Here is a 24,272-nt window from a genome sequence, read left to right on the forward strand (position 1 = left end):
GAGGATCGAAAAACTGCCTATCAAGTACTGTGCTTAGTACCTGAGTGACAAAATAATCTGTACACCAAACCGCCATGACAATTTACCTGTATGACAAACCTGCACATGTACCCCTGAACCTAAAGTAAAAGTCTAAATAAATAAATAAAACCTATCTGGTGGCAGATGGTACGGCTAGTAAGAAAAATAGATGCTTAAAAAAAGGAAAATGGGGCAAAGGATATGGATAGTATTTTTGTCTTTTGTTTTAAAAGGCTTTTAAACAGAGGCGGGACTAGGACGAGACAAAAAAAATATCAAAAGAGGTACTCACATTTTGTGTTGTGCAAATGGAGGGTCAGCACCCAAGAGTGAGCATGCTCTTAATTTTTTGCACCTTGGAAACCTCCCTTGCTTCAAGTGTTAGTTTTCTATTGCTGTATTAAGAAATTACCATGAGTTCAGTGGCTTAAAAGAACATATGTATGATTTCACAGTTTCTGTGGGTCAGGAGTCTATTACACTTTTGCTAGGTTTTCTGCTCAGGGTCTCCCCAGGCTACAATCAAGGTATGGACCAGGGCCATCCCAATCTAGCTCAGGGTCCTCTCCTAAGCTATTCAGATTGCCAGCTGATACCATTCCTTGCAGCTGGAGGACTGAGGTCCTCAGGGTTGCCAGGGTCCTCCTAGAGGTCTCCTCTCCCCATGGTTAGTTCATAATGTGGCTGTTTACTTTTTTACTTGAGGCCAGAAGACTGTCTCTGGGGCTTCACCTTCTTTAAAGATTAGGTCAGGCCCACCCAGGATAAGCTCCAATTTGCTTAACTCAAAGTTAACTGATTAGTAGGCTAATCGCTGGAGTAATATTTCTTCATATTTGAAACTGGCCCAGTTTTCCAACCAGCTGGATGCCCACAGAACTGAAGCTTAAGAAACTTACATTTGTACAATGAAATGTATCCGCTGCTTGTCGACCCGCTCCTCTTCCTTACCCTCTCAAATTCCTGCTTTCCACCATGTGGTTACAATGACGCTAGACCACCTGCTGCCTGTTGACCAATTCCTCTTCCTTGTGCCTCCTGTTTTCCTTCCTGGCTATATAAACTCTTAACTTTGGTCACAGAGGAAGGATGGATTTGAGGTTTGGTGCTCTCTCTGGCTAGCATCACCTGTAGAATAATAAAGCCTTCAGCTGGGTGTGGTGGCTCACACCTGTAATCCCAGCACTTTGGGAGGCTGAGGAGGGCAGATCACCTGAGGTCGGGAGTTTGAGATCAGCCTGACCAACAGGGAGAAACCCCGTTTCTACCAAAAAATACAAAATTAGCCAGTGTGGTGATGCACACCTGTAAGCCCAGCTACTCAGGAGGCTGAGGCAGGAGAATCACTTGAACCCGGGAGGCGGAGGTTGCAGTGAGCCGAGATGGCACCATTGCACTCCAGCCTGGGCAACAAGAGCAAAACTCCATCTCAAATAATAATAGTAATAATAAAGCCTTCTCTGGCAACACTTGTCTCAATTGTGAGGCAAGCAATGGATGTAGACTGAAACCCTGGTGTTCAGTAAGAAAGTTTGGTTCCCTGATCAGGAATGCCTTGCTTGTGGTTAGCTGCCACATGCTGGGAGAGTTTGAGAAGCCCTCCTAACCTGCTGCCTGACTGTATTTTGCATTCCTGATTGTATAGGAAGATTTTGAAAGTTGATATGTGCATCTAGACAAGTGAGTGGCTTTTGCGGGTACCAGGCAGTAGGATTGGCTCCTCTCCATTTGAGAGCTGAAGAATTTCCATTTGCAGGTTGAACAAGCCCCGCTGACGGAGAGAGGAGAGCATCCTGATTGTTTCTGTTTGGAAACTCTTGGGGCTTGGTGGCTTTGCAACGGTTGAACTGTATTTTAGTGAATGAGTATGTGGTGTGTGTGTGTGTGTGTGTGTGTGTGTGTGTGTGTGTGTGTGTCTGTCTGTCTGTCTGTCAAGGCAGTCATGGGAGGTCAAGGTTCGATGCCAGAGTGCAGCCCGCTTGGGTGCACTCTTCAGGGCTGGTCTGAATGTAGTTGTGAGCTGATGGAGCCAGGGAACGTCTACAGCCACAGCATCCTGAATGTGCCCGATCTCATCTGATCTCGTTAGTACATGATGTTCTTCTGTAGTGCTGTTTGGCCCCAGTGTTCTCTGGAGTCAGGAGCATGGACTGCCAAAAAAATCAAGCTGCCATAGAAACTGCTTTACCCAAAATTTTGGTTCGCAGCATTGATTGTATTACATATCAGGGCAAACAAAGTTTAGCCATGTGAATGTATTCATAAACCGGTGAGATTGTATTGCTACCTCATGGCTAAAATTCCGATGTAAAAGCCATTGGATCTTGCCAGGCGTGGTGGCTCATCCCTATAATCCCAGTACTTTGGGAGGCCAAGGCAGGCAAATTGCTTGAGCCAAAGAGCTCCAAACCAGCCTGGGCCACATGCCAAAACCCTGTCTCCACAAAAAATTTTAAAATTAGCTGGGCATGATGGTGCACACCTGTGGCCCCAGCCACTCAGGAGGCTGAGGTGGGTGGCTCAATTGAGTGCAGGAGGTCGAGGCTGCAGTGAGCTGTGATCATGCCACTGCACTCCAGCCTGGGCAACAGAGTGAGACACTGCCTCAAAACACAAAACAAATATCAAGAAAAGCTAATGGATCTGTGTGTGTATGTGTGTGTGTGTGTGTGTGTGTGTGTTTTGACGTATTTACATATGTATTGCATCCACCAAATTGGCTTATAAATACAAGAATGCTCATAAATAAGTCCAAGTTTTTCAAGTCTATGTGACCTAAATAAATGTTAAACAAATTGGCTCTGTGATTATTGGTAAAATAAAAATAGAAATGGCTTTGGGATTGTCAGCATACACTTTTGATTGGGTTTTATATTTGCCTCTGTTAGATATTTTGAGGTGTCAAGGTTTAGCACAGAAGGTTATAAAACTATAATAAACCCAGCCACAGCAAAATGATCTTTGTGTGAATTTTTTTCAGCCTTGGCCCTCAGAATAAGAGCAGACCTGAACCCCACCCACAGCTTGCAGCCCAGCTCAATTGAACCCAACTGACCCACAGATCCTGGAACAAGAATAAAGAGCTGGCGTTTTAAAGCACTAAGTTTTGGGGAGGTTTGTTACACAGTGTTATTTCAGCAATCACTAACTAATACTGAGTGTTATATGGGACTTGTGAAGCATAGTTACGCTTTATGGGGTGTATAAGAGATGTGTATGTGTACAGCGCTTGTGCTTTGTGCCTAAGTAAATGGGATGTGGTGATGTACACAGAAAAACAAGGGTTTATAAAGGATAAAACCAAACAAAGGAGCAAGCAGACCTACCCCAGAGTGAGCTGTATGCAGTTTGTACCAAGACCCGGGTCAGAAGGTTCCTGTGCAGGAAAACCCACATTCTATAGCCCTGCCTCTCTCTGACTTGCCAGTGGTTTCTAGGAAGTTGGCGTTAGTCAGACGGAGGGTATTTGACTTGACTGGCATTCAGCAAACCAGGGGAGAGGTGGCATGAGCCCAGCGGAGTCATGTTTGCCCACACAACCAACCTGTGTGTGCCTTGGCTACAGAGACTTGTCCCCACAGCAGGGCTTGGCAGCTGAGGAAGAGTCCCACACTACAACCCTGGAAGGTGAACAGAGGGCCTCTGTGTGGAGCATACGGCAGCTGTGAGAACATCAGCTGGACTCAGAGATCGAGGCCCCAGGACATCCCTGCAAGCATCCTCTTTTCCTGCCCATGTTCATGGCCAACTGAATCACTCTGCGATTTGGTGAGCTCTAGAGTCAGACAATCCAGGCTGCTTCTCAGTCTACCAGCTGCCACCTTGGGCAAGTAAACTAATTTCTCTGGGCCTCAATTTCTCAACTTTAAAATAGGATTAAGTGTAGTATCTCACACGTAGATTGCCATCAAGACTGGAGGAGTTAATCCCCGTAACATGGGATGGTTCCTGGTTATTACTGAATGTGTGTCATCCACCAGGCACTGTACCAAGTACATTACATAAATGACCTTGCATCCAGAAACCATTCGTGATCAGTGTTATTATCTGATAAAGGTCCCCAGAGGACAGACCAGAATTCAACTGAAAGCAGTTTAGTGAGTTTTGTGAGCTAATTCCAAAAAACGAGTGGGGAAGAGAGACAGCAATTACCACTGTGGATAACTGGGCTCCAATCCTGCTAGATTAACTGAGAAGTGTGTAGAATATGCTTACATGGCATCTGTACACCTACTCTCCTCAGTCACAGTTAGAGGCTGCTCCTGGAGGCAGCATGACCAACCTACCTGGTTTCCCCATGACTGTGACAGCTTCAGCACTGAAAGTCCTAGATGGGAAACCCCTCCTTCCCAACCTGCATGGCTGGTCATGTTACTTGGAGGATACTCATTCCCCAGCACTTCCAGTGCAGCAAGCAGAGCAAGCCTGCAGATGCAGGTGCCAGCAACCAGGAGCTACTGTGCACTAAATGGTCAGGCTCAAGGGGATGTGGTTGGAATGTACAACCCCATTTTGGTGTGAGAAAAGTAGAGCTGAGAGAGGCTAGGTAACCTGCCCAGGGTTACACAGTGGGAAGTGGCCTGGGGCTGGGGACGGGGTGGTCTGATGCCAAGGCCCATGCTCTTGACCATCAGGATCCATAACTCCTCCTTACACAAAGCAGCCATAGGGACACAGATTGGAGGACCTGGGAGGATGACAGGAGATCAGCTAGTCCCATGACTGGAAACAAAGTTATCTGCAGGTAGACTGGGGTAACATTCAAGAGGCCTGGAGGACAGTAGGTGAGTGTCAGACAATAAAGAGGTAGTGTCTGTGGCCAAAAGGAGAGTATGGCAGCCTCCAAAGCGGGCAGCAGATGCTCAGCTCAGGCCACGTCCTGCTGTGTGGGAATGAAGGACCCGTATTACTAAACCATCCAATTTTTCAAGGGAACCTGGATTTTTATGGTAAATCTCTGAAGTATTACATATTATCTAAGAATTTTCTAAAATACATTATAAACCCAACGCCATGTGGATGAAACACAGCATATTGGATATTGGTCCACTCACCTCTACGGGTAACCCTAAGGGCTGACATTGAGGACCCTGTTCTTCAACAGGGGTCTCTACAGAAATGGGGGCTGGTTCCATGTGCATTTGGTGCACACATCCGCCCTCACTGAGCTTTATCCATTTTTTCTTGTCTTTGTTTCTGTCTGGCCATGTTTCCATGCCTGTGTATCCATGACTGACATCCAGCTCATGTGCACCAGAACAACCACACTGGTTTTTAACAGGTCAGTTAGTAAATAGCAGGTGCCTATAGTCCCCCAGTCAGCCCGCGTGCCCTGACAGCCCAACCCTTTCCCTGGGATTCCCTCATACCCCTCTATCCAACAACTCCAGGGTTAACTCCTGGTAGGTCAGGGATCTCAGCTAGCGCAGTTCCTTCTCTTTCTTCAGCGCCCAGGTATTCTCCCGTTCGCTCTTTCTCTCCCATTCTCTCTGTCACTATCTCCATCTTTCCCTCTCTCATAAAAATTATACACCATCTTGAATCCTTGTTGATTCAAAGATGTAAAGTTATAAACAGTGGTGTGCTGGTAAATGTTCAACAATCAGCTCTCCAGGAGTAGAGGGGAGTCCTGATTTGTAGCATTTGCTGCTTTCCATGGTGTAAATAGATATTCACACCCTGACGGATTTCAAGCCACCAACATGCCCAAATGTGGAGTTGTCAGGAGATGTGCAGTGGCACACCATTGGCTACCATTTATTACATAGACATGAAGGACATAAATAACTGCAAAAGCACAGACGATAGTAAAAAATAGTAAAATAATTAAGAAATAATGCATTCTGAGTAGTTATTGCCTTCGTTTCTAATATAATTTATTGTTTGTACAACTTAAATTTTTGATAATGCCTGTGTTTCACAACTAGGTCACAAGTTTCCTGAAAATTCTAGCCATCAGCTCTTGTGAGCTGATGAGCTGGCTCTAGTAACCACTGGATAAATTAACAGAGGCAGGAAAATTACAAAAACAGGTGCTTGGTGGTAAAAAAGAAAAACCAGGACTCAGGGGAGAGTGGACATCCAACCTCAGGTGGCCAATTCAGGCCTCTCCACCCAGGACCCCCACCTCCGCAGCTCTCTACCCCTGCTGCCTAACCCTACCTACCTGCAACAGGAAGTCGAAGAGCGCCAGGCGTGCCCACTCCGCATGGTGGATGCCCAAGCATGAGGCCTGGCCTGGCCAGCTGCAACCATGTGCCAGCAGGGCCTGGTACTGCAGCCAGCCCAAGGCCAGAGAGTTCTGGTCCTCATCCGGGTCACCCAGGTGCTGCACATCGGGGGCCCACCAGATGACAGGCCTTGTGCCACCATCCGTGTAGCGGTAGGGCAGGAGGGGGCTGTGGAAGCGGCGGGCCACAGCAGGCAGGCTCCTGCGCAGCCCCAGCACACGATCTACATGGAAGGATAGGACCTCAGGCAGGTCCCCAGGCCTCTTGATCAGGCCACAGAGCCCTTGGGAGCAGAGTTGGCTGAGCCTGGGAGGGGACACGTCCTGAAGGGTACCCTCAGCAGAGAAGCCAACCTGTAGCACCTGCCCATGGGCAGGGACCCTGGCTTTGCCCACCACCTCCCCCTGAGCCAACAGTCGAAGCATCTGCACATCGTGGTCTGTCAGCCATGGGGGAACCTGCCCACCAGTCCTCGAGCTGCTCAACAGCCCTGGGGTCTCAGTGCCACACCATACTGACCCTTGCAGCTCCCCAACAGAGCCAGGCCACTGATGAGCCCCTGAGGCCAAGGTGGGATCCTCTTCTTGTCGTCCACCAGTCAAGGCTCTGTTCTCAGTTCCCATCAGATCCCTGCCTTCCACTCTATGGGGCCAGAGTGTCAGCCCAGCAGTAGTTCTCCAAGCTGGTGAAGCTGCCACATCGCTCCCTGCGAGTGGATCAACCAGGGCGACCATCTCACTCTGCATCTCCTGGGTGGGACTGCCATGCCGGGGGTGGCCCAGGTCTTTGGCTCCTGGATCTCCGACCTCATCCTCCCTCAGGAGCACAACATGCTGAGTACTGAGTCTTGGATGTCCTGTCCAAGTAATGTCCCTCCTGACCCTCCCTGGATGCCTGAAGTCCCCTCCTGGGGACTCTCTGCTTCTGTCCACTCTCGCTCTGTGGCCTTGCTCCTCCGCACAGACCAAGATGGAGTTCCTAGGCAAAGCACGACCTCTCCAGAAGCCCATGTTTCTTGCCTGCTGCCTCTGGCTGGAGCTCAAAGCCTGCCAGATATGGGTTGCAGGGGTGCCAGTTACCCCCTGAGGCTCCGTGGGACCAGGGTCTGGGCTGGCGCCTGGACGCTGTGGGGGAAAGTGGGTGACAGCCATCGCAGACAGGGTCATCAAGAGGCAGAATGCCATCACTGGCCGCCTCTTGCCACGCAGCCTTTTCCAGAGACAAGATGCCTGGGGGACAGGGCAGAAAAAAATCTTGAGACCTGGGAAGACATCAGCTCAACCCATAAAACAATAAGGATGATAAGCAAAGGAGACTCCCAGTTCATGAGAGACTGAGAAGAGCACAGCTCAGGTGGAGAGACAGCTGGCTGCCTTCCAGAGAGGAAATGGGCAACTCCAGCCAACTGCACTCCTGCTTCCAAGCCTGGCTTGCTTTTCCTTGTAGGGCAGCCTCTGCCGAGGCCTGCAGACCCATGATCTTCTGCCCTATTCTCCCTTTGGATAAACTGCCATTACAACACTGTCACCAGGCACCATAAGGGGCTTTTCTCACATCTGTCCCCATCACCAAGAGCTGGCCTTCTCTTTTCATCTCCATGTGATCCCGTGGGCCCGTTCTGGCAGATCTCTTGGTGTCCCCACACACATGCCCTTACCCTTTTCCAGGGCACATTGCCACCCAGTTAGAGATGACTTTGCCAACCCCCTTAGCAACAGGGCATGACCACGTGACCAAGTTCCTGATTATGGCATAAGAGGCAACCACTTTTGCCAGCCCCACATGCTTAAAAGGAGTTTGGCCACCCTGACCTTTCTCTCTCACCCACCCTTGCGAGTTGCACACAGACATGGCAGCAACAGCTCTGCACGTAGGGGAAGTGATTTCTCAACACATGGTCCTTGGACCAGCAGCATCAGTATCACCTGGGGACTTGTCAGAAATGCAAATTCTTGGGGACCCACCCCAGAATTACTGAATCAGAAACAGGGGCTGGGCAGCCTGTGTTTTAAGAAGTTCTATGGGTAATTCTGATGCCGGTGCTCTAGGGCATCATGAGCCACAAGAGGGAAGGAGCATGGTGTCTGGAGCAGTGCAAACCACTGCAGTTGGGAGTCTCTGCATCTGTGAGCCTTTATGTGACAGACCTACAGGCAGAGCCCTGGTACATAATGGGAATCAACAGATATGTGCCTGACAAAATGAATGGAAAATCTAGTCCAGGTCACAAAAACACTCCCCAAATTAGTTTGCTTATTAAATCCACCAGATATTCCTTAGAAATATTTGATGCTATGTGCAGTGCGAGGCAATTTGCTGGAATGCACAGAAAAGGCACACGGATAAACAGAATTTTAAAGGTGTCAAAGAAACAATGCCCACAAAACAAACCAGATTCCACTTTTTTCCCCTGCATGTGCTTGCTCTTCTGAAAAGCTCCCCTGTGAGTGTTAAAACGGGATTATCTGGGATCTGCATTGGACATGAAGGTGAATAGCCTTCAACAATAGCCCCCTGCTTTCTCTCAAAACTGCCACCTCTATCCCCCACAATCCACCCCAGCCATATCTGTCCAGGGATCCCAACCTATGACCTAAGCTGATGGGACCATCCTGGACCCTGACCCATGCTGGGCCAACAGAGCCTCACCCCCAACTCCACTCCTGGGAGCATGGGCTTGTGATAAATCAGCAAGGCTGACTTGTCCTGCTCATGAAATAGAGAGCAGGGCCCCATTGCCACCCAGCCAAAGATGATATCAGTGGGCCATACTCTGTTGAGAGCCAGTCTTCAAGGCGAGAGAAGGAAACAGTCGCACAGACAAACCAGAGATGAAAACAGAAAGGAGTGCCTTCCCCGGCTTCCTGCACTGCAGTTCCAGTTCTGAACCTGGCCCAGGAACCGCAGCAGCCACTGCCTGGGGCTCCTTGGAGCTGAGCAGCATCCACATACCTATTCTCCCTCTACAATTTAGCTGTGGATCATGGGTGCTCCTGCTACATGCAGCCAAAAAGGCCTAATTAGGATCATCTCTGAGTTCCCTTCCCTCTGCAATTAAAAGAGCCTTTGCTGACTGGGTGCAGTGGCTCATGCTTATAATCCCAGCACTTTGGGAGGCTGAGGCAGGTGGATCACTTGAGTTTGAGACCAGCCTGGCCAACATGGCAAAAGCATGTCTCTATTAAAAATACAAAAATTTGCCAGGCATGGTTGTGCATGCCTGTAATCCTAGCTACTGCGAAGAATCACTTAACCCCGGCAGAAGACCCAGGAAGCTGAGGTTGCAGTAAGCCAAAATCGCACCATTACACTACAGCCTGGGGGACAGCAGCAAAATTCCATCTCAAAAAAAAAAAAGCCTTTCCTCCCCTCCTTCAGTACCCATTTGACCTTCTCCTTCCTTCCAACCACGTGGCCTAGAGGAATGCTGCCCCTCATGAATTTCCTAATTTATCCATGTTTTCATTCCCTTCTAAGCCAGTGGCAGTTTCTGCAGGAACCGAACACATTTGTCAGCACCATGAACATCAGAAAATAATCAAAAGGAAGTGGGAAAACTCAGTTACAGCCCAGCTATAAAAAGTGCCCATGGCTGCCTCCTACCTCTAGTTCCTCCACACTAGTTCTCTCCCTGTTCTACCCTCTTCTGCCTTCTGGACATGAGGCCAGCATCTCCCTCTTAACGCCTCCATGAATGGTGCACTGATGTCTCTTGGCCCCACTTTTGCCAAACACCTCAGCCTCAGGGAGCCTGTGTGTGGTGGTGGAAGGAGCACTGGACAGAGGTCAGCAGGCTGAAGTGTGTGGGGCCACATGACCCCACTCTCTGGACCAGCTTCCTCATCTACAAGGGGTTGGGTTGGATGAAATAGCCTTTGAGGCCTCACTTCCCCCAATACCCAGTGATTCTAGCTCTTGGTGGACAGTGGAGGTGGACTCAGCTGTGGGCTCCCCTGAACCTCCTTCTGCCCATGACAGGCACCTGTAGCAGAGCAAAGCTGCACAAGAGGACCCACATGCCATCATTGCCCAGTAAGAGTATATGGGCCCTTAAAGGGTGGCTTTCAGAGAAGAGGGTTGAAATGAGGGTTTTCTGCCACTGCCCAGTCACCACCAGGAGACCCAATCACCCACCTTGGCCTGAACAGTGAGACCATGATAACCAAAGCCTCCCTTGCAGCTCTGAGCTGATTCCCCAGGACCCAGTGGGACACACCAATAAAGGGTGACTCAGGGCCAAAGGACACCTTCCATCCACCTGAAACTGCTGCTGGAGGGACCACTTACGCTAACCTTCCCTCCCTCGTACCTGGAGGGGAGGAGATAGTAGAGAAAATCCCCTTGGCCTCTGGCACTTAAGTGCTAAAACATCTTCCCACTCACCTGACACCCCAGGCATCCATGCTTCTGTGAAGAAGCCAGCAGGTGAGCCTGTGTCCCAGGGCCACAAATCCCCTGCTTGGACACCCTGATTAAGGTGGGGACCAGCAAACTAATAAACAGTAGGGAAAACAGCTGAGGGCAGGCTTCTGATATCCCCCCCTCCCCCAACTTCAGCAGGGCCTCCAGGACTACAGGGCAGGGAGACAAAGTCTAGAGAATATTTTCCTTGTCAGTTATGTGGTCCTCTAGACAATCTGTGCTCCCCAAACCTGGATTGCATCTGTAATCTCTTGCCTGTTTACCAGAGATAGGATGGAACAATGGTTCTTAAACTTGCTCTGGGGTTTCCTTCACGTTCTACCATGGGGTAGGGAGTTAGGAGATGACTCTGTATGCTCTGCACTTTCCACTCTCACTCCACACACCCACATGCACATACACTTCCACCAAGACAGCTCTGTGTTCTTTCATTAGGTAGGTTTAGCTTATTTACATTACTTGACATGCTATGCATGTTTAGTCTTAGTTCTGTCATAATATTTTACAGTACACTTTCTGTATTGCAAACCAAAATAAAATTCCAAGCCCCCTGACCATTTGAATGGACCCCTCCTTTCAGCCAAGGGCATTCCAAAGTTAACCTGAAAAACTGGTGTAGGCCACGATGGGAAGAGGAAGCCAGACAAGCCTCATCATGCCCTCCTCACTTTTGAAATGTAGTCCCAGATGACCAGCACTGACATCAACACATACCTTAAGACTGATAGAACAGCCTCTTTATGTCTGATAAGAAGCATCTACAATCTGTTCCCTGAAGCCAGCTACCTAGAGGCTCCAACTACATGATAAACCCTTGGTCTCCACAAGCTCTTTTCTTAACCCAGATATGCCTTTCTATTGATTCCAAGTCTTTAGACAATAACTTAACTCTTTCAACCAATTGCCAATCAGAAAATCTTTGAATCTACCTATGACCTAGAAGCCCCTGCTTCCAGTTGCCCTTCCTTTCTGGACCCAAACAATGTACACCTTCAATGTATTGATTGATGTCTTATGTCTCCCTAAAATGTGTAAAACAAAGTTGTAGTGTGATAACCTGCTCTCAGGATCTCCTGGGGCTGTGTCACTGGCCATTGGTCACTCATATTTGGCTCAGAATAAATCTCTTCAAATATTTTACAGCTTGATATTTTCACCAACAATATTTATAATATTTGAAGTCTTGTACCATGTTTTCTTTTCACTTACTTTTATTTGTCTTTTGCTGTATATTTCTTATAATATTTAGGAAATTTTGATTTGGGTCCTAATGATTGTATGCCCTTAGTTGACTGGTTCTTTAGACTGTAACTCTTAATCCTGTAAAAAGAACAACATTAAAATTATTTTCTCTTCCCCCTCCCTTTCCTCTACCATTCAGTTTTCATCATCTTTTTAATGTTTGTCTTTGTACGATTAAATATGTTTACATTTCTAAATATTTCTCAGCTTTAAATAATATTCTTTAGTTGCCTGCTATTATTAATGAAATAAACAGCATGTTAATTCTTTCCTCCACCTTTTGCCTTCATCCCCTTTCCAATTGTTTATATTTGTGTCATTTCTGCATTGGTACAATAGCAAGCATATACATTCAATTCCCTCACTCTAATAGACACATCTGTTCAGGTCTTAGTTATTCAGTTAAATATATTCTATGCACACACCTGTCCCCTTAGCCACAGTTTCCCATTATTTCTTGGTTGACTGAAGTTCACATGGAACAATGTTCTCTGATTTCTTGCATGTTCCAACTGTTTTCTACAGCATTCATATGTGAAGTAAAGTTGCTTAGACAAAATATGTGGCTCACAGTTTCTTTCTTTGAATAGCTTATGGGTTCTGCTCCACTGTTTTATAACATTAAGGGAAATCTAAGATTAAACTGATTTTTTACCCTGCCTGGCTGCCCTAAGAATTCTTTATTTTTCTTTCACATCCAGTAACATTCCTAGGATCTATCAGTGTTGACTGTTTCAGGTCAGCTTTTCTTGGCATGCAGTATGGCCTATTAGAAAAGGTAGACACAAGTCTTTTTATTTCCTCAGAATTTTCTTGAACTAATTATTAAATATTTGTTCAATTCCATGACTTTATTTTTACTTTCTTCTTTAGGCTCTTCATTATGTATATGTTGGATCTCCTTTATCGGCCTTATACCTTCTCTTTAATCCTATTTTCATTTCTTTTTGTTCACTGCTCTTGTTTTTATACTCTATTTGACTTACTGTGTTTTATTTATTTATTCACTATTTCTGTTAGTTTCTACTTTTCCTTACTTCTTTTCAGCTCATATTTCATGTCTTTCCATCTTACCATTTTTTCTTGAATTCTTGCGTTTCTGCTTTGTGGTATTTCTTCACAGAGGGTATATTAAGTTTTAAAAATTCATTGCGATAAGATTGCTCAAAATTCCACTGTTTCCAGGTCATATTTTCAGGTGATCAGCCCTCAACTGTTAAGAAACATTGCTGTTCTTTGTCCCCTTTTTTAGCACAGTGTCTCTGTATAGATGCTGGGTTCTTTTTACTGTATGAGTTGGAGCAGTCAATTGAAAGAGGTTCCTGTTGAACCCAGTGGAATTTGAAATCAGCTGGTTTTCATAATGCAGATACTCTCTTCTTCTGATCTACCCCATGGTCAGGCTGCATCCTGCAAATACGGCTTGTTAGCATGGCTCTTTATGTATCACAGTGTCCTCTGCTTTTCTAATCCCAATCGTCCAGCTGAATCCTCTGAGCCACTAAACTTGCCCCCATCCCATTTCCACACCCTCTTTTGCAGACAAGGGGTAGGGGGATGATGATTCTGCTCCTCAGGTGTGTCACTCACCTTCAGGTATATTTCACTGGTACTTTCTGAAATCTGCCAACTTAGGCTCCCTCTTCTACTCTTTCTTACTTCTTACAATGCTGCTTCCATATGAAACTGGCTGCTTCTTACACTGTTTCCAAATATTTTGGTGACTGCCTCCTAATTTAGCTGAAAAAGGAATTTGCATTTTGTCTTCCACTTTGTTGCTTTCTGCTGGTTTCCAGGATAAGGTGAGGATGCAGAGTTTATGCTGCCATGTTTATACCAGCAGTCCTCAATGGCACATTTTTAAGAAGAAAGAAGCATGCCCTTACCAAATGCAGTGACTAACCGGCCCTCAGAGCAACCGCCTTTTTCCAACTTCTGTGCTCAGGAGCCACAGCACCCAAGCAGCCCTGAGAATTCCAAGAATTTTGCTCCCTCTACACATTTGCACAAGATCTATTCACCAGCTTTGTATGAATTGAGTGCAGCCTCCAGGCTGATCACTTAGCAGCATCCCTCTGGAAAGACTACCCTTGAAGCCCTTTGGATTGACATGGACCAGGCAGTGAGGTGATCCACCTATCCCAGTTAGACTTCTAAGAGTCAAGGAGAGAGGGAGGGACCACAAGGTCACCTACCAGTTCTCCACTTTATAATTTATTCACCTTCTCATCCCCTCCCTTATACATCATCCTCCCTCTGTTTCCAATCTGGTTAAAAGGTAGCACTATCCACCCAGATACCCAAGCCAGAAATCTGGGCCTGACCTTCATTCCACCTTTCCTCTGCCTCATACATCTAAGTCTTGCAAATTTTTCCTCCTAAACATCTCTTGAATCAGTCCATTTCTCATTAGACCCTCTGTGACTGAGCCCAGGCACCCTCTTCCTTACCAGGACACCTGCAATAGCCCCCTTTGCTCTCCCACTCCTGCTCCTCTGCAGGCCACTTGCCACAAACTGGATCATAACCTTCAAAGTTTCTTTAGAGAACATCTAAATGCCAGAAGTGCTCTAGCCATGCTAAACTTCTTTCAATTCTGGACAGTGCCAGACCCACTGTCTCCAGACCTTTACACCTGTTGATCCTTCTGCCTGGAATAGTACCCTCTTCCCTGTTTTCATTGCTCAGGTCTCAGCTTAGACACCACCTCCTCCAGGAAGTCTTCCCCTGAGACTCCTCAATGAATTGCTCGCTGTGTGCTCCCATAACACACTCTTCCTCCCCAAGCACACCCCTTTTCACTCTGTACTAGACTTGACCATTTAATGTCTGTCTCTCAATGGATGGGTTGATCCCTGAAGGCAGGACATGGGCTCACAATTGCATCTCCGGACTAATCATGGTGCCTGGCACATGAGAAGCTCTCTGCAAAATGAGCTGTCAGGTAAGAGAGGTTATCAGGGAGGTGGAAACACTGTTCCTCGGCCTGTGACACTGTAAGTCTGCTGGTGAAGGGGGCTCCTCCAATCTCCAAGGCTCTTTTCTGTTTGGAATGCCAGCCAGCGCCACCAGCCACCCAACACAGCAGATGTTTTTCGTGCCCCATTATTTTAAAATGTACCCAGAATTTGTCTCAAGCAGGTATAGTAAGACACATAGACACAAAAATGATTGCCATGAAATAAGTTTTTGTTATACTCACAGTCTCCTAGAAACAGGAGGCACGGCATGACACACAGGAACACACAGGGCTGCGGGAGCTGAGATGCGCAGGCAAAGAGAGAGAGAGAGCAAATGCAGCTGCAGCCTTTACTGTGGTTTTCACAGTACCGAATGAGCAAAGAAAGTTAAGCAAACTGAAATTGAATGATTTCAGCGGGTCTGGGCTACAGGTGATAGGGCAGAGGACAGACAGAAACCTAATAAAATAAGGTGGGTGATACAGACTCAAAATTGGTTGGTTTGCACATGAAAGGTGTGCTCAAAGGCCAGTTGGTTACTCTCCTTAAGAATTAGCTAACCCTGGGAGGGGCAGTCCTTCCCTAAGTCCACAAGGCACCAGACACCAGAGCATCAAAAAAAAAAAACGGAAAATAAGAGAATATAGTGAACACACCAATGTTATGTCCCCAAAGCTGGACTCCAGCTGCCCCCACAGCAGGCAATCTTCCTGCGCACTGCCAGTCCCAACGACCTGATCACTCCCGCTTTCTTGCCTGCTGTGCCAGGAAGCTCAGGGTGATACCTCTGGTGACAGCCCTCAACCAATAGGGGACAAAAGTCAGTCCCCTTTTGGTGGGGGAGGTACTCTAACCTCCATCGTGAGAGGCATTCAGTATGGTTGCAACTAAGGGTGTTCAGTAGGACTGAGCCTCTTTTCTATAAAACAAACGATGCCTTGCCATCCCCTAAGATACCTTTATCTGATGATTTTTCTGAAGTGAGATCCTAAATTTCTGTCCCAATTAGATATGTTTTTAATTTGGTCTCTATTGCTATTTTTAAAAACACACAGGTACTACATGCATAGATAGGCACGGTTAAAAACCCACATAATACAAACAAAGTCACAGCAAAATCGAACATCTCCTTCCTCTCCCCAGAGGGAGCCACAGTTAGCAATTAGGGTGTGCATCTTCTCAGGCTGTGGCTTTTCTTTGCATTGTAACATATGCGTATGTTACAGAGTATTCATTTCCTGTAGCTGCCATAACAGATTACCACTGACTTGCTGGCTTAAAACAGCATAAATATATTCTCTCACAGTTCTGGAGGCCACAAGTTCCACATCAGTTTCACTGGGTCAAAATCCAGGTGTCAGCTGGGCCAGGCTACCTCCAAAGGCTCTAGGGGAGAATCCGTTCCTTGCCTCTTGCAGCTTTTGGTGGCTGTCGGCATTCCTTGTCTTGTAGTCGCATCACTCCTGTCTCTGCCTCCATGGTCTCCTCTTTTCTTTGTGTCAAATCTCCCTCTGCCTCTTCCTTACATGCATATTTGTGATGGCATTTAGGGTCCACTTGGGTAATCAGGATAAGTTCCCCATCTCAAGATCCTAAATCAGATCTGCAAAGATTCTTTTTCTAAATAAGGTAACACGCACAGCATTTGGGGGTAATTTTTACTACACGTGGTAATTATTTTCAGCATAAAGGAGATGACTATGCCAAAACTGGCTTTGATTGACATAAGAGGCTCTGAAGTTTTTCCCCTATCTCTCCATATAGAGGTGCTTTACTCTTCTTAACTGCTGCATAATATTTCACAGTGGAAATGTGCCATGATTTCTTCATCCATTCTTCAACAGAAGGATATTTAGATCATCTCCAGGTGTTTTACTGTAACAAACAATATTGCATTGAGCATCCAATACATGCAGCTCTTGGAAAGAATCTAAATATTTCTTTAAATCTAAACATTTCTTTAAATCTAAATATTTCTTTTAAAAAACCCACAAGCGTGGGCCAGGAGGAGTCCACCTGGGCAGTGAGAAAGTTCTCATTGTCTGCTGAAGTTGCTTCCAAAGATAACCAGGATGGAAGAGATGCCAAGAGAGGAAGCTGTTGGGCCCCACTTCTTCTCATTGCCCTTACCCTTTCTTCATATATAAGTTACTATCCCCTTTAATTCTCACAACAACCTAGAGAAACAGGAATTATATAATTCCTATTCTGCAGCTGAGAAAACAGAAAGGTCCAGAGTGCTAATGTGTGCCCAGGGCCACATAGCTGGCAAGAATACCAACATTTTAAATTAACACTAACAGGGGAAATGGCCATGGACAATTTGGCTTGTTCTTTTCTTCTTTCTTCTAAGATAAAAAATGTGTTGAATTCCTAAAGTATTGGATATCACTAGGGAAAAACAAATCATCTTTTAAAAATGTTTCAAGAAGACAGCCTGTTTTGATCCTTCTTCAGCCTCACTTGGCTTCAGAAAACCTGGGGAAAGTTGGCAGTTCTGCAGTTGGGCAGACAGAAAGGTTCAAAATGGCCATGAGCAGATGTCCCAGGCAGGGCCACCCAAGTAAAGCTTTGGGAAAAGAAAAGCAGCTTTGATCAGACTGGAAAAAAACATCATCTGAAGAGGAATATTCATCTGAATAATAAAGAGTATATTAGAGAAAACAAGAAAGGGGAATGATGCACACTCTGCTAGAAAGTTTGCCAGGGAGATTCAAACTGACCCTGTCACTGCAGACATGCTGGGGGGCAGCCATACCTCTTCCCCTCAATTCTAGCCATCCAAGTTACACACCCTGTCTTTTCTGCCCTGCAATGATCATGGCAGGCGGGAAGGAGAAATGGAGTTATCTTCGCTGTCTGGTTCTATAGCTACCCTATTTCTCCTTCCCCATCAAGCCCCACCTCCCACCCCTTCACCAATACTCCTCCTTAATTCCTCAGAGAAGATGCCCATGAGCCTAACGGTCCTATCCACCCACAGTTGCAGAGAAGGAGCAATGAAAACAGCAGCGGGTAGCCAGGGAAATAGACGCAGAGGTTTTGGGGAAGACATCTCTGAGTTCTGCTTCTGCCCTTCTGAGCTATGTTGCAACAGGCAAGTCACACAACCTCTCTGCCTCTTTTTCTCAGCTATAAAATGCAGAGAATTAGATATCTTTTCCCTCCAGGAGTTGGCACAAGAAATAAATGAGTCAAAGTATATAAAAGGCCCACTACATGGTTGGGTATATTTACATGAGTGGTGGGATCAGGGATTTTCTGTCCCCACTTCTGGATACAGACTACCTTTCAGGAATCTGAAAATACTCCTCTTCCTAGGTTTTGGCTCACTGTAAAAGTCAGAGGAAAAGTGGGGATATTTGGGAGCATAACTGAAGGTAGAGGCAGAAAGAGAAGCTCTTTCCTTGTAAAACCACAAGTGTGGGCCAGGAGGAGTCCACTGGGCAGTGAGAAAGTTCTCATTGTCTGCTGAAGCTGCTTCCAAAGATAACCAGGATGGAACAGGAAAGAATGTCTTCGCCTTTTAAAATCACATGGGAAAGTGAGAAGGGAAAGCGTGGGAGCCAGAAGGGAGGTATGTCAAGGGAGTTAATGGAGAAGACTGAGACTCGGACAAGAGCAGGGTTTTTGCTGCCTAGCAGTTGCGGGAAGGGAAGCCAGGAGAGTTCTGCCTGAAGGAGCCCAGCCCACTGAGAAGCTGGGGAACTGTACAAGGCAGGGGACAGGAGCCACCTCCAAACTCCCTGCCATCGCCTCCACAAGGGTGAAAACAGCTCTCAACCAGGAAGTGCAGCTCTCAACCATGAAGTTCTAACCATCAAGGGCAGTGTCCTTAATGGCATTATTTGTCCACAATTCTTCCCACCTTGCCGTAGTTGCACTGCAGATGCAGTCTAGTTCCCTGCCTACTCTCTTTGGCCTTGGCCATGTGACTTGTTTCACTACTGGGATGTGAGTGGACGTAACATATACCATGTCCTACTGGAGGCTTTAAATGTGCTGTGTGGTTTGGCTTGCCTCTTTGCAAATATGTCCTCACCGTGAGAAGAGCTTGCCCCAGGTAAAGCACCTGGAGCAAACCTGAACTCAGCCTTCAGCCTAGAGCCAACCCAGCCGTGCTCAGTGGGCCCAGCCTACCCAACTCCTATAACCAAGATAAAGGCATATGTTTTGGTTAGCTGTTGAGACTGTGAGGCTGTTGGTTATGCAGCATTATTACAGCAAACCCCAATGAATACACACATTTTGGTGGCATCTCTTGGTCTCAATGTGTACCCTTGGTCAGATAACAGGAAGGCAGATTAGCAATGAAGCATAGCACCACTCCCTCAGTTAAAAAGAGTGTGGTACTGTCTCTACAAATAGGGCTTAGGCTTTAATGAGGATGATGGTGCAACCCAGTCACAGATGTATCTCTTGAACCAGTTTCCCCACTAAGATGGTATGGGGGGAGCCTTCTGTCAAATGGAGGCCTTTTAAGAGCTTTTCTGAAAAGGTTTAATACAAATGAACTTTGCACAGAGACAGCTTGAGAAACAGGGACACTTGGAGGAAAGGACTGTGTGCTTATAGTTTATAGTTTGTACTGTAATAGGCAGCAGGAGATTTTCCTCATTTCTATAAGTAAAGGAATGCTCTTCTTTGAGGAAATCAAGTCAAGATCTTTCCTGATAGTCTGGCACTAGAGCTTTACCGCCCCCCCAGACTGCACCACTCTGTACCCTGACACCTCCACTGCTTACAAATATGACTGCACTCGGCTGGCTGCCCAGGGACCAGCTGGCAGAGACAGAGGCTAAGTCATCTTTCTTCAACTACCAGACATCAAAAAAGGATGACAAAAATCTGCTCCTCCACCAAACTGCCATGGACGATAGACGATAGGATAACGCGCTGGGCAGGAAGACGGAGAGAAGACAGAGGTCATGTGGTCTTCTCCCTATCCAAACAGACAAAATCACAAAGTACTTGTAAAGTGCTTTCTTAAGAGTTTTTCTGAGTGGGAGAATGGGTAGAGGGAAGTCATATGATGGGGGAGGTGTGTGTGTGATAAAAACTGAATTTGGGTCTGGCTCTGTAGTCATCACTAAAGGTGTGACAACCCCTTAGTTTCTGTTCCCCAACCTTTGCCCCCTTCTAAACAGCCACCCTGCCTGATTCATCACTACTTAGACTCTAAGTGAAACTGGCAAAGATTTGGGAATTTGGAGTTTCTGTTCCATTTCTTAAAGCGCAGTTTGTCATAACAAAACTATGGCCGAGGTGAAAGGGAATACATGAGCAGACTGTCAGAGGGCTAGATTAAAACCACATGTCCCAGTCCTAGGAGGAACCCAGCGGGCACCCTTGCTTTCCTTGACTTCCCAAAGTCAGACCCCAGGCAGGAAGAGCTGAACCGGCCTCTGGGGCAAAGGCAGCAGGCACAGCCTCCCTCTCCAGTCAGATCTGCTGGGTTCTGGGAGGCTGGGCTGTTTGCTCCACTGTGGTCAGAATAACAGGCAGCCTGTCTCCAAAGCTACCACCAGGCCAGGCTCCCTTGCTCAGCTCCAACCGAGGGCTTTGATTTTTCCTTCCACATCAACTTAAAGACAAGAGGAGACTTTTGCCCCTGTAATTTCTGGCTCAGCCAATTCCAGGAAAAAGAAAGAAAACCAAAGGAATGATAACTAACATTGATTCAGCATTCACCGTGTGCCTGAGACTGCTTGAAAACCTTACTTCTAATTTAATCCTCACTCCCGACTTGTGAGATATGTACTACTGTTATCATCCTTATTTTACAGGTGAGGAAAAGAATGCATAAAGAATCAGAGAGGCCCAAGGCTCACACCACTGGCAAGGGCAGCACCTGGATATGAACTCAGGCAGTCTGGATTCAGAGCTAGCTGACCTAGTTGCTGTGCCACCCTAGGAAGAAGCTGCCACCTAAGGCCCCTGCTCCAGCCCTGATTCCAAAAGACTACAGTAGGTCTTAGGGGTGGGCCTTGTCTCAAAGGAGGCTTATCTGTTCAGGACTGATCAGTTTATCCATAAAGTGAGGCTTGAATGAGGTCAAAGGCAGGTTGCAACCTTTTCGTATTAGGACAAATTGAGGATAAATAAAAATGTTTTCAGGCTGAATGTTTTTCATTCAAAATGAAAACAGCTTTGTTATGTCTCTTGTCCTCTTTTATTCTTTATTTGAGAAATAGAGGAATATCAATGAGAAAATGCCACCATTTGATACACTCCAAACCGGGCGTATTTGAGAGGCAGCATCAGAGGCAGCTTTCTAATAATCCGTTACCTCAAATTAGTCTAGGGCTTGATATTGAAACCAGGCAGGTTCTATGCCTCCTGCTCATTCCGGAACCAGATGGTGCCCCAGTTCCATGTCAAGAATTCTCCAGACTATCAGCCAGGAAATTGAAAACATCTAACTTATGAGGGGATATAGCAGATCCCAATAAAAATGACCACTTACTGAGCACATACCATGTGCCAGGAGCGCTCAAAACCCTACAACAAATGTGCTAATATGATAACGTTACAATGGTAGAAATTCAGATTAGTGGCAGGCAAGATTTAAGTTTTTCCGGTAGCCCATGTACTTTTCACTTCACACACAATGATGAGGGAAGAATCCAGAGTCTTGAGATAAAGATGTGAATATAGGGAGGTGCTAAGCATGGGAAAGAAACATGGAATTTTGCTGCAATTTTTGCTGTCTCGTTCAACAACTTCTTGTAACTTCACAGCCCTTCCGTGGTACTAAATAACAGCCACTTTCTGTGACCTCAAAAAAAGCCCTTCCTGTGACTTCACACAGCCCCTTCCTGTGACTTCACATGGCCACCTCCTGTGGCTTCACACTGTCTCTACCTGTGACCTCACATTGCCCCTTCCTGTGGCCTCACACAGCCTCTTCCTGTGGCTTCACACAGCCCCTTTCTGTGACTTCCCACTTCTCCTCCCTGTGATTTCACACAGCCCTGCTCCTTCCTGTGACATCCCACTGCCCCTTCCTGTGGCCTCACATGGTCTCTTCCTGAGCCTTCACAGCCTTTCTGTGACTTCCCACTGCCCTTTCCTGTGGCCTCACATGGCCCCTTCCAGTGTCTTCACACTGCCCCTTTCTGACTTCACACTGCCCCTTCCTGTAAATTCTAACTGCCCCATCCTGAGACTTCACACCATTTCTTCCTGGGACTTCACACTGCTCCTTCCTGTGGCTTCACACTGCCCCTTCCTGTGGCTTCACAAAGCCCCTTCCTTTGGCCTCACACAGACCCTCCCTGCCTGTGGCTTCACACTGCACTTCCCTATGTCTTCACACTGTTCCTTCCCATGACATCACACTGCCCCTTTCTGTGATTTCACAGCCTCTTCCTGTGACTTCCCACTGCCCCTTCCTGTGACTTCACACAGTCCCGTCCTGTGGCCTTACACTGCTCCTTCCAGGTGAGGAATATCTTCACATTGGCCATTTCTGACTTCATACTATCCCTTCCTGTAACTTCATACTGCCCCTTCCTGTGACTTCACACCATCCTTTCTTGAGACTTCACACAGCCTCTTCCTGTGACTTCACAGTGCCCCTTTCTGTGGCTTCACACTGCCCCTTCCTGTGACTTCCCACTGCCCCTTCCTTTGATTTCCCCTACCCTTTCCTGGAGCCTCACACAGCCCCTGCCTGTGTCCTCACAAGGCCCCCTCCTGTGACCTCACACTGCCCCTTCCTATGGCTTCACACTACCTCTTCCTGTGGCTTCACACTACCCTTCCTGTTACATCCCACTGCCCCTTCCCTGGCTTCACACTGCCTCTTCCTGTAAACTCACACTGCCGCTTCCTGTGACCTCACACAGCCCTTTTCTGTGACCTCACACAGCCCCTTCATATGACTTCACATAGCCCTATCCAGTGGCTTCAGACAGCTCCTTCCTGGGACTTCATACTGCCCCTTCCTGTGAATTCCACTGCCCCTTACTGTGGCTTCACATTCCTCTCCCTGTGATGTCACATTGACCTTTCCTGTGACTTCCTACTGACCATTCCTGAGCCTCACACTGCCCCTTACTGTGACTTCACACTGACCCTAACTGACTTCCCACAGCCCCGCCCTGTGGCTTCACACAGCTCCTTCCTGTGACTTCCCATTGCCCTTTCCAGTGGCTTCACACTGATCCTTCCTTTGTCTTCACACTGCTTCTCCCTGTGACATCACACAGCCCCTTTGCACTACCACTTCCTGTGACTTCCCACTGACCCTTGTTATGACTTCCTAGTGCCCTCCATGTGGCTTCACACTGTCCCTTCATGTGGCTTCACACTGCTCTATGACTTCACACTGCCCCTTCCTATGACTTCACATTTCCCCTTCCTATGACTTTACACTGCCACTTCCTGTGACTTCACACTGTCCATTACTATGACTTCATACAGCCCCTTCCTGTGGCTTCACACTTCCCCAGCCTTCTGGCTTTAGACTGTCCCTTTCTGTGACTTCACACTGCCCTTTCTATGACTTCACACTGCCCTTTCTATGGCTTCGCACTGCCCCTTCTTATGACTTCACACTGCCACTTCCTGCAACTTCACATAGTCACTTCCTGTGACTTCACACTGTCCATTACTATGGCTTTCCACAGCCCCTTTCTGCAACCTCACATTGCCACTTCTGGTGACCTCACACAGCCCCTTCCAGTGGCTCCACACAGCCCCTCATTGTGACTTCCCACTGCCCCGTACTGCAGCTTCAAGCAGCCCCTTCCTATGACTTCCCAATGTCCCTTCCTCTGGCTCCACAATGCCCCTCCTTTGGCCTCCCGTTGCCCTCCCTGTGGCTTCATACTGCCTCTTCCTGTGATGTCACACTACCCCTTCTTTGACTTCACATGGTTTCTTCTATTGACTTCACATTGGCCCTTCCTGTGACTTCAAAAAGCTCCTCCTGTTACTTCACATCACCCCTTCCTGTGACTTCCCTCTGCCCCTCCCTGTGACTTCCCACTGACTGTTCCTGTGATTTCCCATGTCCCTTCCTGTGGTATCATACACCCCCTTCCTGTGACTCTACACCAGCCCCTTCATATGGCTTCACACTGCTTCTTCCCATGGCCTCACAAAGCCCTTTTCTGTCACATCACATAACCTCTTCCTGTGGCCTCACTGCCCCTTCCTGTGACTTCACACTGCCCCTTCCTCTGGCCTCACACAGTCCCTTTCATGTGACTTCACACTGCCCCTTCCTGTGACTTCACACTGCCCCTTCCTGTGGCCTCACATAGCCCCTTCCTGTGACTTCCCTCTTCCCTTCCTGTGGCTTCACACAGCCCCTTCCTGTGACTTCACACTGCCCCTTCCTCTGGCCTCACACTGCCCCTCCCTGTGACCTCACACTGCCCCTCCCTGT

The 24,272-nt window shown here is 47.3% G+C and overlaps 1 protein-coding gene across 10 annotated transcripts in view; it reads right to left on the reverse strand.

Moving 5' to 3' along the window:
• GASK1A (golgi associated kinase 1A) overlaps window positions 1-24,272 on the reverse strand; it is a 92,127-nt gene that overhangs the window by 36,040 nt on the left and 31,815 nt on the right. For 6 of the 10 annotated variants that reach the window (XR_004275090.1, XR_004275093.1, XR_004275089.1 and 3 more), the window contains exon 2: window positions 6,188-7,480. Coding sequence is in view for 1 of the 10 variants with exons in the window: in XM_032298122.1 (XP_032154013.1) it covers window positions 6,188-7,480 (1,293 nt within the window). In the remaining 9 variants the exon portion in view is untranslated. Of the gene's footprint in view, window positions 1-6,187; window positions 7,481-12,923; window positions 15,094-15,117; window positions 16,809-21,352; window positions 21,358-24,272 lie in introns of those variants that run through there. The other 4 variants (XR_004275095.1, XR_004275094.1, XR_004275092.1 and 1 more) reach the window with 4 other exon arrangements.

Source organism: Sapajus apella, unplaced genomic scaffold, assembly GCF_009761245.1.
Source record: "Sapajus apella isolate SASKATOON/1434 unplaced genomic scaffold, GSC_monkey_1.0 scaffold38, whole genome shotgun sequence".
In the NCBI taxonomy this organism is placed as follows: domain Eukaryota; kingdom Metazoa; phylum Chordata; class Mammalia; order Primates; family Cebidae; genus Sapajus; species Sapajus apella.